The sequence below is a fragment of the Plecotus auritus genome (assembly GCF_963455305.1).
Source record: "Plecotus auritus genome assembly, chromosome: 2".
NCBI classification, from domain to species: domain Eukaryota; kingdom Metazoa; phylum Chordata; class Mammalia; order Chiroptera; family Vespertilionidae; genus Plecotus; species Plecotus auritus.
The window spans coordinates 56,709,225-56,724,057 of NC_137771.1; the positions used below are offsets into that span (position 1 = coordinate 56,709,225).

Sequence of the window (14,833 nt, forward strand, 5' to 3'; positions counted from 1 at the left end):
TGTTGCAACCTTCCTTCCAAGGACACTCCCCGCATCCGTACACGTGGGCAGGAATAAATAGCCTGGGTAACATTCCGAAAGGTCGAATGTACCTACGTGAGTGATTAAATGCCCCTGCTCGTTTACATTGCTGAAGCGCACAGAACATCCTTTCGCTTTAGGTCCAGCATTTGAGAGTAAAATGTATCTTGAATCCTTAAAGCAGAAACGAGTTGGGTTTGACAGCTTTTCCCAGAGAAATCAAGGGTGAAGCCCAGGGTGATCTTTGCCCTAGGCCTCCGACGACGACCGTGACCTTTCCCCCACATTCCCGGCCTGCCCCGCGTCCAGCCCCCTTTCCCCCTCCCCCCCCCCCGCCCTTTCCACGTCGCGTGCTCGCCGTCCCCCTCCTCCCCCGCCTCCCAGCCGGCGTCCCACGGCCAAGCCGCCTTCCGGGCTCCCTCTCCACGCCGCCATCAGCCTCGGTTTCCCCGAGGAGGGCGCGTTGTCTGAACTCAGAGGACCCGTTGGCAGCGAAGCCTTTTCAGGGACCACCCCTTGGACCACGTCAGTTCCCAGCGGGGCATCTGACCCCTTCCCACGGTCGCGAGGACGGCGCCGCGAGGTCACCCAGTGAGCGTGCCTCCACTGAGCCGCCCGCGCAGTCCCTCCCCTCTTTTGCCCTCCGCGCTGCCTTCTTTGGCTACGCCGCCCCCCCGCCTCTGGCCCCGCCTCCGTCTGTCTCGGGAGGGCGGGGTATCCGCGTCCTCATCTCAGGCGCCCCCAGAGCCTGATTTAGTCTCGGCTCAACGCGCGGGGTGAAGGACCAAGCAGTCGTTCCGCGAGTCGTCATGGCAGCGATGTTTAGGCGCAGCTGCGGGGTGAGAGCGAGAGCAGAGCTGGGTGGGGCTGGGGAGGCTGGGGTGATTGGGGTGTGGGCACGGGTGGGAAATAGGGGAGGGGGCGAGGAGGAAGGTGAGTAGGAAGCCGTGGTGAGGAAGGAGTCTGTCCCGGCCGGGATCCGGACCCTGGCCCTGCCTTCAGCTCACCCCTGCTCTTACGGTGGGACTGAATACATCCCAGGTTTTGACTTTCCATATCCTCTGGCAGCTGCCCCGTATACAATGGAGCCCACTTTTTAGAATAACCATTCTATTTCTCTGCTCTGGAACCCTTCACCTATTTTCCCCAGGCACCCCACCCTTTCTCGTCTGAATTGGGCGGACCTGTTTTTGCTGAACTGGCTTCGTATCTCTTCCAGAAAACGTCATATTGCAGCTCCCTATCCCAGCCCACAAGGAAAATCTCATTCTGCAATTGATGTGAACTAGAAAATGCAGAATTCAGATAGTCTTATCTTGAAGGCCTGCAAAGCCACGGGGAACGGGAAATGGATACATAATATGTTTAATGCGCTTTGGGTTTTGCAATAAGGAGGAAGATGTTTCCATGTTACATACGTTTAAAAAAAGTAAAAAGAACCTACTGCAGAATTCTTCTAGAAGTTTATATATTCTAAGCTGTCACTATATGCATTTTGCTATCTTAAATATTACTGATATATTCACACAAGACTGCCATTAAAATGTCACTTAATAGCTGAGTTAAGAAAGTTATGTTCCTGACCAAAGAAAGTAGCAGTGTTAGAATTTAGAATAATTCTAATGGATTGTTACTCCACATTTGTCATTGCTGTATAAGTTAATATCTTCTGAAGGCAGAAATTGGGGGATTTTTTAAAATGATTTTTAGCTCTGACACCAGAAAAACAAACAGATTTCTAAGTCTCTCTAAGGAAGGATATAGAAAAACCCCATCCAGAAAACTTCAGCCCCTGTATCTCTTTTGACATTCTGTAATGCTAAGGCTCTTATATGCCTAAGAAATATACAGAAGTCTTTAATTATAGTGGTGCCATTATTGCAGAGTTGATGCTTGATTAAAGTTGCTCTCTTTTAGAGATTTGGAATTCTATTGCTCTGGGCAGAGAACCCAATGTAATAAAACCATATGGCACTATGATGTTTCCAAGACATCATCCTATTTTAATCATCTCAACAAATGATAATTCCTTTTCAAACTCCATTTTCCATGTTTGAAAAGAAGTTACCAAAAGTTTGTAACCAATCCCAGGTCTCAAAAATTTTGTGGCATGTCAACTCAAACTCAACTTGAGTTTAGCAATTCTAAGTCCAAATAATATACTATTCCTATATCTGATATCTAGTAAGCCACCTCTCTAAATGATTAACATTAAATTATATAATTAACAGGTTGATGGGCATTGTTCCCTGGCTGCATCTACCTTTGTACTTTGTTTTATGTAAAACGTTTTTTCAAGAAAATCCTATTTTTTGTAAATTATTTTCAATCTAATATACCCTACTTAAAGTTTCTCAGAAGACCACTTTACATTTTTTTGGGAGGTCTAATTTCTGTATAGTGGTATCTGAACACACATTTAGAAGAGTCACGTTTTGGGGGTTGATTTTTGTGGGATGTTATTCTTCTTTATAGAATCTAATAACCAATTAGGAGATTTGAAACTGAAACAGTGGTATAGCAAGGTGGTCAATGACATGGGCTCTTAGTAAATGTTAGACTTAGAATCTTGTTTCCACCAACTAATAGCAGAGTGACTTTGGCCAATTTTACTTGACCTTTCTGAGCTTCAATTTCTTCAAGTGCAAAATAGGAATCAATATAGTGCCTTATTCTTAAGTTTGACCTGGAGAATCAGTGGAATTAATATATGGAATGTGATTGTAAACAAGAATATGTTTGATCTGTTACAACTGGATAATGAGGACCAGAGAAACTATGTTTTACTTCCAAAATAAAATTAAGCAAAATTACAGAGAAATGTGACTTTTCATACTCTCTGTAGTTTTTCAAAATTGTAATATAAAGTATGTTGTGTGGTGTAAAGTATGTAATTTTGAAAGGGCTGTTTAAATTAAGATATTTGACTATCTGTATTGTCACTTTAAATGTAGGTGATTCTCTTTATAAATTAAAATTGTCATCTACAAAGTGGACAGTTTCTTTTTATAGATTTTGAAAAATGTAAGTTGAGTTCTTGATCTTTTAGTACCATTATTCAGTTTCTCTCTCTCTCTCTCTTTCTCTCTCTCTCTCTTTTTCTTTGCCTAACTTGCTGAAATTGCCTACAGATAGTTCCATCAAAATTCTTTGAAATATGAATTGTGTGATTTTGGCCATCCTCAAACATCTACTCAGGAGTTATGTAGTTTTCAATTTGATAATTTTAACAAATGCAAGTGATTACTTTTTTAACAAACTGTCATGAGTTTAAAATGGAACAATAAGTATATATGTGATTATATCTTTAGTATATCTCTTTGAAGAAATATATATAGAGAGGGTGGGACAAAATTAGGTTTACAGTTGTGAGTACTCAAAACAGTTTATTCTTATATTATTACTTATTGAATTATTTTCCATATGGACAACTGTAAACCTACCTTTGCCTCACCCTGTATATTAAGACAAGTAGTATACTAATAGTTTAGAACAGAACTGGCAAACTTAAAAAAAGTAAAGGGACAGGTCTTAAGTTTTGGCTTTGTGGATCATACAGTCCCTGTGGCAATTATACAACTTTGATGTGGAAGCAGCAATTGGCAATATGGTGTGGCTGTGTTCCAATAAGATGTAATTTACAAAATTGGTGGCTACCATAATGTGCTGACCCCTGCCTTAGAACATTCTAAGACTACTAATAGCCAACAGCAGAAAATAAAGAACATGATTTTAGGCTATTTTGGTTTGTGAAATAGAGTGAGGTATCTTAGAAAAATATCCTTCAAGTGGAAGATTCCCAGAGACATTTGTGGCAGGCTCACAGGGACATAGTGTCAAAGTTGATGGACATGCCCTGGATGGTTGCTCAGTGATTAGAGCGTTGGTGGGGGGTTAAATAAGTTGATGTACTGGGCAACTTTTACACACAGTACAATACCATCCTGTTGTTGCCATCACCTCTACTCCTCAATCACAAGTGTCCTAGAGCATGTAGGGGAGATTTCCAGAATAGTGGTTCTAAGTTGGCTGCTACTCCTGACTATTATTTGCCTTGGAAATACTCCCACTTTAGTAGTGTAAATACTACTGAATAGTTTTATTTTCATTGCTTTAAAAAAATTTCCTTTTTGATAGGTGTTCAAATATCTGGTAATTGGCTTATTTAATATAGAAATCAAATTACACTGAGTGGCCAGATTATTATGATCTCTGAACGCATAATAATCTGACCACTCAGTGCATATATATATATATATATAATATATATATATGTGTGTGTGTGTGTGTGTGTGTATGTATGTATGTGTGTGTGTGTCTGTGTGTGTGTGTGTGTGTGTGTGTATATATATATATATATATATTTTTTTTTTTATTTTTTTTTTTAGAGGCCCGGTGCATGAATTTGTGCATGGGTGGGGTCCAGCCAGCCTGGCCAGGGGGAGGGGACATGGGCGGTTGGCCAGCCTGCCTGCTGGTGGAACTCCTGGTCGAGGGGACAATTTGCATATTAGCCTTTTATTATATAGTATTATTATATAGGATATACACTGAGTGGCCAGATTATTATGCATTCAGAGATCATAATAATCTGGCCACTCAGTGTATAGTTAAAGGCACTCTGCTCCTGAGAGGGATCAAACAAGTTGTTGTACTCGTAATTGTCAGTACTCTCTTATTTGACTAATGTTTAATTTAACAAATTTATTTTAATAAAATTGTTCTTTACAGGTCCTGAGAAGTCTTTCTCGCTTTGACTGGAGATCACAACATACAAAAGCTGCCCTAAAACGTGAACAAGGATTTGGATTTAGTTTTGGTATATAGGTTTTGTTCTGTCTTTTGACTTTGAACTTAAGTTATTATGTATATGCAGCTCTCTATATATGTATTTGTCTGAAATATGTTTATTAGAAAAATCTTAGTAATGTCTCTCAATGAACAGAATCAATCACCATCCACTGATTGTCCAGTTAGTCACACCCATTCTTGCTGACCTCGTTTTTTCTTTAGCATAATTACCCTACCCATAGATCTGTTAGCAGCATACATATTTTCCTGCTCTTCTTTCTAAGGATGTAGCACAAAATAAATAACGGTTAGAGTGTCGTCCCTGCACCAAAGGGTGGCAGGTTCAATTCCGGGTCAAAGCACATGCCCAGGTTGCAGATTTGATCACCTGTTGGGGGCAGGGGGGAGGGATGCAAGAGGCAATCTATCAATGTCTCACGTGTGGATGTTTCTCTCCCTCTATAAAATCAATTTTTGAAATGTTTACTAAATAAATAAATAAAATGAAGATCCCGGGCAAAACGTTTGAAATAAAAATTTCTATCTTAGGCATCCTTTGCCTCCTAAAGTATTGCTTGTTTCACATTATTTCCTTTCCTCTAGTTAAAAGACCCATTTTCTCAGTTCACTTGATTTCAGGAAATATTTGTAAAAGCTAGAAATGTTACCTGTCTTTCGGAAGCTGCCCATTGTCCTCTGATTGAGACATTGGTAGCTGAAGCAACTTCCACCTGTCAATCTTATGTAAATCCTTGCTGATTGGCCATTACTGGCTATGGTTGGATCTCAAACCTTAATAAAAGGGATTGCAAGGCCAGAGCGCATGGTAGTTCTCCCCCTAGAGGTGGGCTCCCGCCTGGCCCCCAATATTCCCAAATTAATACTTTTCTAGTCTTTTTCATTTGTGTGCGGCCTCCTCCAGAACCCGAACCCTGAACCTGGACCCTGAGCCACGTGGGAAGTGAAAGGGGTTCCCGCACCTATCTCCTTTGGCATAGATTTCTTTATATTGCACAGTGAAATCTTGATTAGTTAGAAAGTTCACTTGTAATCTTTAGACTTTCTGCTTAATCAAGGGTTGAAAATCTTCATTATATGCATAAGTTTCAACGTACTGATTCTATAGGGCTTTTTTTTACCTCAAGTCATTCTATTTTAATGTTTTCTAAATAACTTTCCCTTAGAGTTCACTGAACAGCAGAAAGAATTTCAAGCTACTGCTCGTAAATTTGCCAGGGAGGAAATAATCCCAGTTGCTGCAGAATATGATAGAACTGGCGAGGTAGGTATCTCTGTGTTTGTTTCTATGTGTTATGTAGAGCTCTGCATCTCCCAGGCATGGCAGAGTGGCCTAATGTAGTAGGTATCCTGTAGGGTCCAGTGTCACAGCCTCCCTGTTCACCTGATTTGGGCACTGCAGGTGGCCCTCCACCCTCTGTTGTAGCTGAGCCTTGGTTGCTATTGGCATGTCAGTGGGAAGGATTTACCCCTAGGCTGATTGGCTGCAAGGACTGGTTGTGACCTCCATGGAGGATCAGCTGTGTAGGACCCCATCCCACAGAGCAGGACATATTTCAGCAGGGCTCTGGTGCCCACTGAGGCCACCCCTTGAGTGTGTCACTTATGGAGGTAGTTGGCTGGTGCTTTGATGTAGTCTGAAGCTGTCCACAAGATATTCTGGCTCTGGGCTTCCCAGGAAGTGCAGGCTAAGGCCAGCCACCTCCACCCCTACCCCATGTTCCACCCAGCATGAGCTATAGAGTGATCTGCAGATGGCTGCTACTCCTGCTGTGCTTGGAGGGGCCCAGGTGAGGCCAAGCTGCGAACAAGGCCTGATCCAAGGCCAGCTGCCGCTAATGCCCATTCTTAGGCCACCTAGCAAAAGGAACAGGGCTTGCAGAGGGCAGATGCAGTTTGAGAGATTTTAGGAAAGTTTGAATCATGAACTGAAACCAGCCACTTGCATGGAAAAGCCACTGGAAACAGCTTGGGTGGGCCAGAAAGTAGGGTGCAGTGAAGTCTCGGGGTATCACCAGTGTGGGATGAACTGTGATAGCCAGGTTAATGGAGACTCAGATACGGCACCCCCTCTCAGCGCTGTGGGGGAAGGGCTCAAAAAAGGAATAATGGACTCTGTCAACACTTCTGTCTGGGAGAAAGCTGCCCCTCCAGCTTTTTCCCTGGTGTAAGACAATTAAGTTCCTCCCTGTATGTCCCTGGTGCCTTTTGAGATGCTACCCAAATGCTGGAGCTCAGAGTGAGTGAGTCCTAGTAAGTCTGTGTGCTGGCCCTTTAAAAGGTACTATCTGGGTCTCCAGCATCCCTCCATCTCCCTCAGCACAATCCCTGCTGGTTTTTACAACGAGAAGTTATGGGGACGTCTCTTCCTGGCACTGGAACCCTGGGCTGGGTAGCCTGGTGTGGGGCTGGGACCCCCTCACTCCTCTGGAGGCACCTTCATAGCTGAGATACCCCTTCCAATTTTTTATCTGCCACACGTGGGTGTGAAACCAGCCCATTTTCCGTCTCTGCCTCTCCTACCAATCTTGATGTGGCTTCTTTAAATCCCAAGTTGTAGGACTCCATTCTGCTAAATTTCAGGTGGTCTGAATTATGGTTTTCTGTAGTTTAGCTGTAATTTTAATGTGATTGTAGGAGGATGCAAATACCACATTTACCTGCTCTGCCATGTTGACCAGAAGCCTCTATGCATTTTAAGAAGAGAAAAATCTTTTACGTTTTTCACAAGACTATATAATCAAATGATCTAGATTCTTAAATGTACATAGCTATTTTCTTTCATCCTTTTCCTTTTCTTTTAGTATCCTGTTCCCCTCATTAAAAGAGCCTGGGAACTTGGTTTAATGAATACACACATTCCAGAAAGTTGTGGTAAGCTTTCTTCACATTTTCAAATTCTAGAATGCATATAAGCAAGAAAAATTGTGAAACTCTACTCAGTCATTCGTTTAAATACTTATTACCATTAAATATTGGCTTTCTACGTTTGTCTCCCTGATCAGACTTCAGTACTGCTTGCTTCTAGAAGCCTTGTACTCAACCCTTGAGAGGCATTATTCCTTCTTTATAATAGGTTCCAACCTTAACTTGATCCTAAACATTGATAAATTTTTCCTCCAGAATTGGTCAATTTGTTGCATTTTAATTCTACCTTTGAGTTTACATTTTATTAAGAGGTTTTTGGTTTTTTTTTTCTGTGAGGTTTTCATTCCTTTCCTCAGATTTAAAGGATCAAAGTTTCAGCAGATTGGAATCAAGTTTTTATAGAAGTTGAAACATGAAGACAAGTCTAGATTACAAATAGCAAGAGAATTTTTTTTGCAATTTTTAAAACTTACTTTAGAGAACTATAATTTGTTACTGTGCTAGCCTTAGCACATTCTTAGTTTCTTGGATTATAGATATTACTAGAGGCCCGATGCATGAAATCCGTGCAAGAGGCTCAGCCCTCGCAGCCTAGGCTTTGTCCGGAAGGTCGTTCTGCTGTCCAGTCTAATTAGCATATTACGCTTTTATTATTATAGATATTTGTAAATATGCTTTTAAAACTATTAGATGAACTATTTTAATTATTTCTGATTAGGTCATATTGGAAGTAATTAAAATAATTCACCTTTATTTTAGCTGAGAAATACTACATATTATAATGGGCTTTTAAAATATTTTGATACTGTAGGAGGTCTTGGACTTGGAACTTTTGATTCCTGTTTAATTACTGAAGAATTGGCTTATGGATGTACAGGAGTTCAGACTGCTATTGAAGCAAATTCTTTGGGGGTAAGTAACTTAGAAAATTAATTGTGTAACTGAGCTGTTGTTAATGAGACAGTGCTACTAGGTTAGGTAAGTTGGTAGAGAACAGTTTTCCTTTCAGAGGTACACAACATTCTGCATTGAAGCCTGTATTTCTGATTCCAAAAACTTATCATTCTGACCTTGTCTCCAGTACTTGGAGTCCTAACTATCCCTGTGGGGAAACTATACACTTTGGCTGCTGCTTCAGTAGCAAATCTTAGGTAAGGGCAAGGCCAAAATCCAGCATTCAGGAGAAGGATCTCGATGGCTTGCTGCCACTGCTCGCAATGCTGCCCCTCCAGTGAGCAATTTAGTGAGCAATTTTTAGGAGGCCTGATTATATATACCACGTTATTTATCCTAAATTCAATTCTTTATTATATATCAAGCCCTATATAACTTAATTTTATGAAAATACTTAGATTAACAGAGTTATTTTCTCATTTTGGCTTTCCAACTCAGAGGCAGAATAAAGGCCAGTTCTTTTATACTTACCCATTGGGAGAAAATAGTTCTTTATTTTAATTTGTAGTATTTCTGAATTTACATACCCAATAAAAATACCTTATTTCTTTAATGTCACTTTTCTTTGATAGCAAATGCCTGTTATTATTGCTGGAAATGATCAACAACAAAAGAAGTATTTGGGGAGGATGACTGAAGAGCCATTAATGTGTGTGAGTATGTACAGCTGCTGCTGTTTGTCACTTTTAAAGAAGGGAACAGGGTGCTGTTTCTCCTTTTCAATCTATATGTATACTTTGGGCTATAGCACATTAAGACAGAAATTACCAACATATTTAGGTACGATGTTATTTCTGGGATGCCAAGAAAGTGTCATAATAATTACTCTAGGTTATTTCCAGGTGGAAGATACCTACTTATGATAATATCTTGAGTGTCAGAAAAGTGTCATAATAATTCCCTAGTTTATTTCCACTAGAGAAATAAGCTAAATCTGCTCAGTGGAACACTCTGCAGTTCATGAACTGAGTGGCTATGTCACAAGTTCAGATTGAATGTATGACAGTAGTGTTTGAACTAGTAGTCTTTTGAACTAATAAGAAATTAATGTGAATGAAAAGATAAAATTATTTGTTGAATGAGAAACTTGGGAAGAATATTTATAGATTAGCTAGAGGCCCGGTGCATGAATTCGTACACCAGTGGGGTCCCTCAGCCTGGCCTGCGGGATCTGACTGAAACCGGCTCCCCGACATCCCCTGAGGGGTCCCGGATTGCAAGAGGGCACAGGCCAGGCCGAGGGACCCCACTGGTGCATGATCGGGGCCAGGGAGGGACAAGGGAGGGCTCCAGGGCGTGTCCGGCCCATCTCTCTCAGGCCTGATCGGCCAGACCCCAGCAGCAAGCTAACCTACCAGTCGGAGTGTCTGCCCCCTGGTAGTCAGTGCACGTCATAGCAAGCGGTTGAGCAGCCTTAGCATATCATTAGCATATTACGCTTTGATTGGTTGAATGGACGACCAGACAACCAGACACTTAGCATATTAGGCTTTTATTAAATAGGATTCCCTGAGAGCTACTCAACAAATGTTTAAATTGGATATTTTTAAAAAGCTATTTTTATACATCTATACACACACATACTAAAGTTCTATTCTGAAAGTGTTCTAACTTAAGGATTTTTACTTCTTTTTTTATTAGTCAAATTTAATCTAGGTTATGATGTGATACTGAAATATAATAAATTGTTGCTAGACTTGAGCTAATTGTGAGAATTAATATGAAGAGTAGAAGGTAATATTTGAAAATAAATGTTTTTTATTAAGGCACCTGTATTTTGGTCAAACTGCTTATTATAGACATTATGCATATTCCCTAGTTAATTGCTAATTTTTTTCAACAAATGAGAGTTCATTAAAAGGCTAATTCTTAGTATTATCTAAGAATTGTGTGAAATATCTAGAGTCTTATTCTGTAACATATAGAATATTAGAAAATGGCTAAAAGTCATAGAATATAGATGCTTAAGAGAATCTGTCTTATTGCACTAATAAGGATATTTATTATCTTGGTTATTTCCAGGTGGAAATAGGTATTTCTAGAATATTAGAATCTTTAAAAGCAGTTCAAGTATATAAAGCAATTTTTTGGCAGTTTTCTTAGATATTAATACCTTCAGTATATGTAAAAATGCCTTCACTATAGTCCCTATGCTACTCTAACTTCTGAATTAATAAATATTTAATGTATATTTTATACCTTCTAGTGCATTATAGCAATAGATCTACTCAAACTATGAAGCCAAGGGTAAAACAAAAATAGTAATTTATAATTATGTTCATTATATATTACTATTTTATTATATTATTTTTAAATTTTGGTTAACTTACACTGAGATTCAGTTAATTGTTTAACTCCCAATAAATATTTATAAAATTATACTACATATAATGTGTTTTATTTAAACTTTTAAAAAATATTTTAACTATATATATAAAAGCCTAAGTGACCATTATGCCCGAAGGACTGGAACAACTGGTTGACCAGTCACTATGAAGCACACTGACCACCAGGGGGCAGACGCACAATGCAGGAGCTGCTCCCTGGTGGTGTATGCTCCCACAGCCAACCTCCCACAGTCCCTTCTCTCCCCCTGTCCCCCGGCTGGCCAGCCCCCCTGATCGGCCCTGACTGGCCAGGCCGGCCAACTTTCCACTGCTCCTCCCCCCGCTGGCCAACCTCTCACAGCCCCTCCCCTCGGCTGGCCGGCCCTCCCAATAAGCCTCAATTGCCAGCCAGGCCAAGGGACCCCACCCATGCATGAATTCATGCACTGGGCCTCTAGTTTTAATTATAAAAAGAGTATAGAAGATTTAGAAAGGTATGAAGAACAAAAACATCTATAATCCCTCAGATAGGAATTTAACTGGTATGACTGTTTTACTATATTCTCTATCAAATTTTTAATACATAGTAATGTGTTTTTAACAATTGAGGTCATATTATATATACAGTTATATCCTTTATATATCATGAATATTTTCTTATATTCTATTTCTTTTTAAATACTATGATATTTATTGCTGTATAATATGCCTATTGATATACTATACATTATTTCACTATTCCCTATTGGTGAATATTTAAATTCCTTAGACTTTTGCTTTTAAAAGTTATGACATTTTAAAAATTGATACAGAAAAAAATTGATATGTTTTGGGATTTAACTTTACAGTACAGATGTATTGTTCTTACATATTCATAAGACTTAATTTCTTACCTGATCATGTGGTCAGATATATTCTTTCTGAGAAAGTGAGTACAGAGATAAAAGAGGACAACACCATAATTAATTTTAATACTATTTATTGCAAAACATTTCCAAAAATAAAAACTAATTCTATTAATGTATATATATTATATATAAAATATTAAAGTAATTCATTAGAAAACATGTATCTTTTTTAAAGATTGGGTTAAATCTTTTAAACAGTATATACCTAAAATATATGCATATTAAGCAATTAGAAACAAGTATAATGCTATTATGACAAGCTTGTTATGGGCAAGACATTCAGTAAATTCATTTGTCCAAACATGGTATTAGAACCTAGAAGTCTCAGTAAAAAGCCTAACAGTGGTGAAGAAAACTCTTGTCATAAAATCATGCATTTCTAAAGGAGCTAGGAAGTAACAGCACTGAACTTGGAATCCCAAGACCTGGCTTCAAGTCTTGGCTCGGCCATATAATAGTAATGGGATTTTATACAGTGACTTCAGCTTAAAGTCTGTTCTGAAAATAGGGAGTATAATATCTCAAAGAGATAGTAAAGAAAAACAAAATGCTTATGGTTTTATAATAATACTAGAGGCCCTATGCATGAAAATTTGTGCAAGAGTAGGCCTCCCTTCCCCCAGCTGCCGGCACCAGCTTCCCTCCGGGACCCAGGCTTCCCTCCTCCAGCTGCTGGCAGGCACCCGGGACCCGGGCTGGCATCCCTCCAACCACCAGCAGGCACCTGGGACCCTGGCTGGCTTCCCCCGGGCCACCTGCAGGCACCGGGGACCCAGCTGGCTTCCCTCCGGCCCTGGCTTCATCAAGGACGTCTGGAATGATGTCCGGAAGACGTCCGGTCTAATTAGCATATTACCCTTTTATTATTTTAGATCTTCACAGAGCATCTCTTTCACAACAGTATATTAGAAATTTCTTTCATACCTAATGACCAGGGAAATGTAGTTTCTCTAACTGCTACCCATTCATTCATTTATTTAGTTTTGAGTTACCTGCTATATGTGAGACTTGAGCTTACGAGCATGTCACACTTCTAACTTATAAGTTATACTTATAACTAGTATTTTTTTTGTTTTGGTAAGTGAGACACATAGAGCCAATTTTATAGCCCACCATTAGTAATTATCTGAACCTCAAAGCATGTATTGTGTATTATTTTTCTTTCTGGTTTTATCTTTATTTTCTCTTCACCCTGATTTAAGAAACAAAACATGTATTATATAAGCTACCTCAAGTCCCATTAAAGTGTAAGGCAAAATAAAAATTTTTAATAGAGAATAAATATAAAATTGCTTTGCAAGCTATATAAGGTGGGAGTATTATCCTATATAATAAAACCCTAGCCCTAGCTTGTTTGGCTCAGTGGCTAGAGCGTCATCAAAGGTCCCAGGTTCAATTCCAGTCAAGGGCACATGACCAGGTTGTGGGCTTGATCCCCAGTGGGGGACTTGCAGGAGGCAGCCGATCCATGATTCTCTCTCATCATTGATGTTTCTATCTCTCCCTCTTCCTTACTCTCTGAAATCAATAAAAATATATAAAAAAATAAAAATAAAACCCTAATATGCAAATTGACCAAACAGTGGAATGACTGGTGGAACGACCACTTGCTATGCTGCTCACTGGCCACCAGGGGTCAGACACTCAACGCAGGAGCTGCCCCCAGGTGGTCAGTGCACTTGCACAGGGGGAGCGCCACTCAGCCAGAAGCCAGGCTCATGGCTGGTGAGTGCAGTGGCTGTGGCGGGAGCCTCTCCCTCCTTTGTGGCAGTGCTAAAGAAACAGGGAGCCGAGTGGTAAGGAACAGTGAGCAGGCAGGCAGTAAGGAGCAAGTGGTCCCGGACTGCGAGAGGGTGCAGGCCAGGCTGAGGGACACCTTTCCCCCCAGTGCACAAATTTCATGCACCAGGCCTGTAATCTCTAATAAAACAAAGTTATAATGCTATACTCATTCATTCAAATATTTCAACACTGTATACCATGTGGACTAGGAATAAAATAAGAAATAAAACTAGGCTCTTACAAGAAGTTAACAATCTGGTACACCCTTAGATCCTTACCCAGAATATATTAACTTGTACATAGAATTATGCAAAATAGTAAATTCATAAATAAATATGCTTAAAAGAATGTTACTAATTTGCTTCATTTTCTAGTTTACATGGCAACATTTAGAGTTGTAAGTCAAACTAGTTAGAATAACAAATGCTAAAGATATTTATTATTTTATTAAATACTTAATAGGCACAAGGGATACCAAGTGGAGTAAGTACCATTCTACCCTCAAGAAGTTCTGATACGGCTAAGGAAGAAACACATGAGTGACTATAATACTTTATATAATACTAGAGGCCCGGTGCATGAAATTCGTGCACGGGGGAGGGGGATGTCCCTCAGCCCAGCCTGCGCCCTCTCCAATCTGGGACCCCTCGAGGGATGTCCGACTGCCCGTTTAAGCCGGATCCCAGTGGCTCCTGATTGCCCCTAACTGCTTCTGCCTGCCAGCCTGATCACCCCCTAACTACTCCCCTGCCAGCCTGTTTGCCCCTAACTTCCCTCCCCTGCAGGCCTGGTCACCCCTAACTGCCCTCCCCTGCAGGCCTGGTCACCCTTAACTGCCCTCCCCTGCAGGCCTGGTCACCCCTAACTGCCCTCCCCTGCAGGCCTGGTCCCCCCCAACTGCTCTCCCCTGCAGGCCTGGGTCCCTCCCAACTGCCTTTCCCTGCAGCCCTGGTCGCCCCCAACTTCCCTCCTCTGCCGGCTTGGTCACCCCTAACTGCCCTCCCCTGCAGGCTTGATTGCCCCCAACTGCCCTCCCCTGCAGGCCTGGTCACCCTTAACTTCCCTCCCCTGCAGGCCTGGTCACCCCTAACTGCCCTCCCCTGCAGGCCTGGTCCCCCCCAACTGCCCTCCCCTGCAGGCCTGGTCCCCCCCAACTGCTCTCCC

The 14,833-nt window shown here is 40.9% G+C and overlaps 1 protein-coding gene across 1 annotated transcript in view; it reads left to right on the forward strand.

The window, feature by feature from the left end:
- The first annotated feature begins 390 nt into the window (after window positions 1-390).
- ACADM (acyl-CoA dehydrogenase medium chain) overlaps window positions 391-14,833 on the forward strand; it is a 35,631-nt gene continuing 21,188 nt past the window's right edge. The window contains exons 1-6 of the mRNA XM_080658395.1: window positions 391-860; window positions 4,753-4,840; window positions 5,997-6,094; window positions 7,635-7,704; window positions 8,510-8,610; window positions 9,225-9,305. Of these exons, the coding sequence (XP_080514521.1) occupies window positions 831-860; window positions 4,753-4,840; window positions 5,997-6,094; window positions 7,635-7,704; window positions 8,510-8,610; window positions 9,225-9,305 (468 nt within the window). The 5' untranslated portion in view covers window positions 391-830. The remainder of the gene's footprint in view (window positions 861-4,752; window positions 4,841-5,996; window positions 6,095-7,634; window positions 7,705-8,509; window positions 8,611-9,224; window positions 9,306-14,833) is intronic.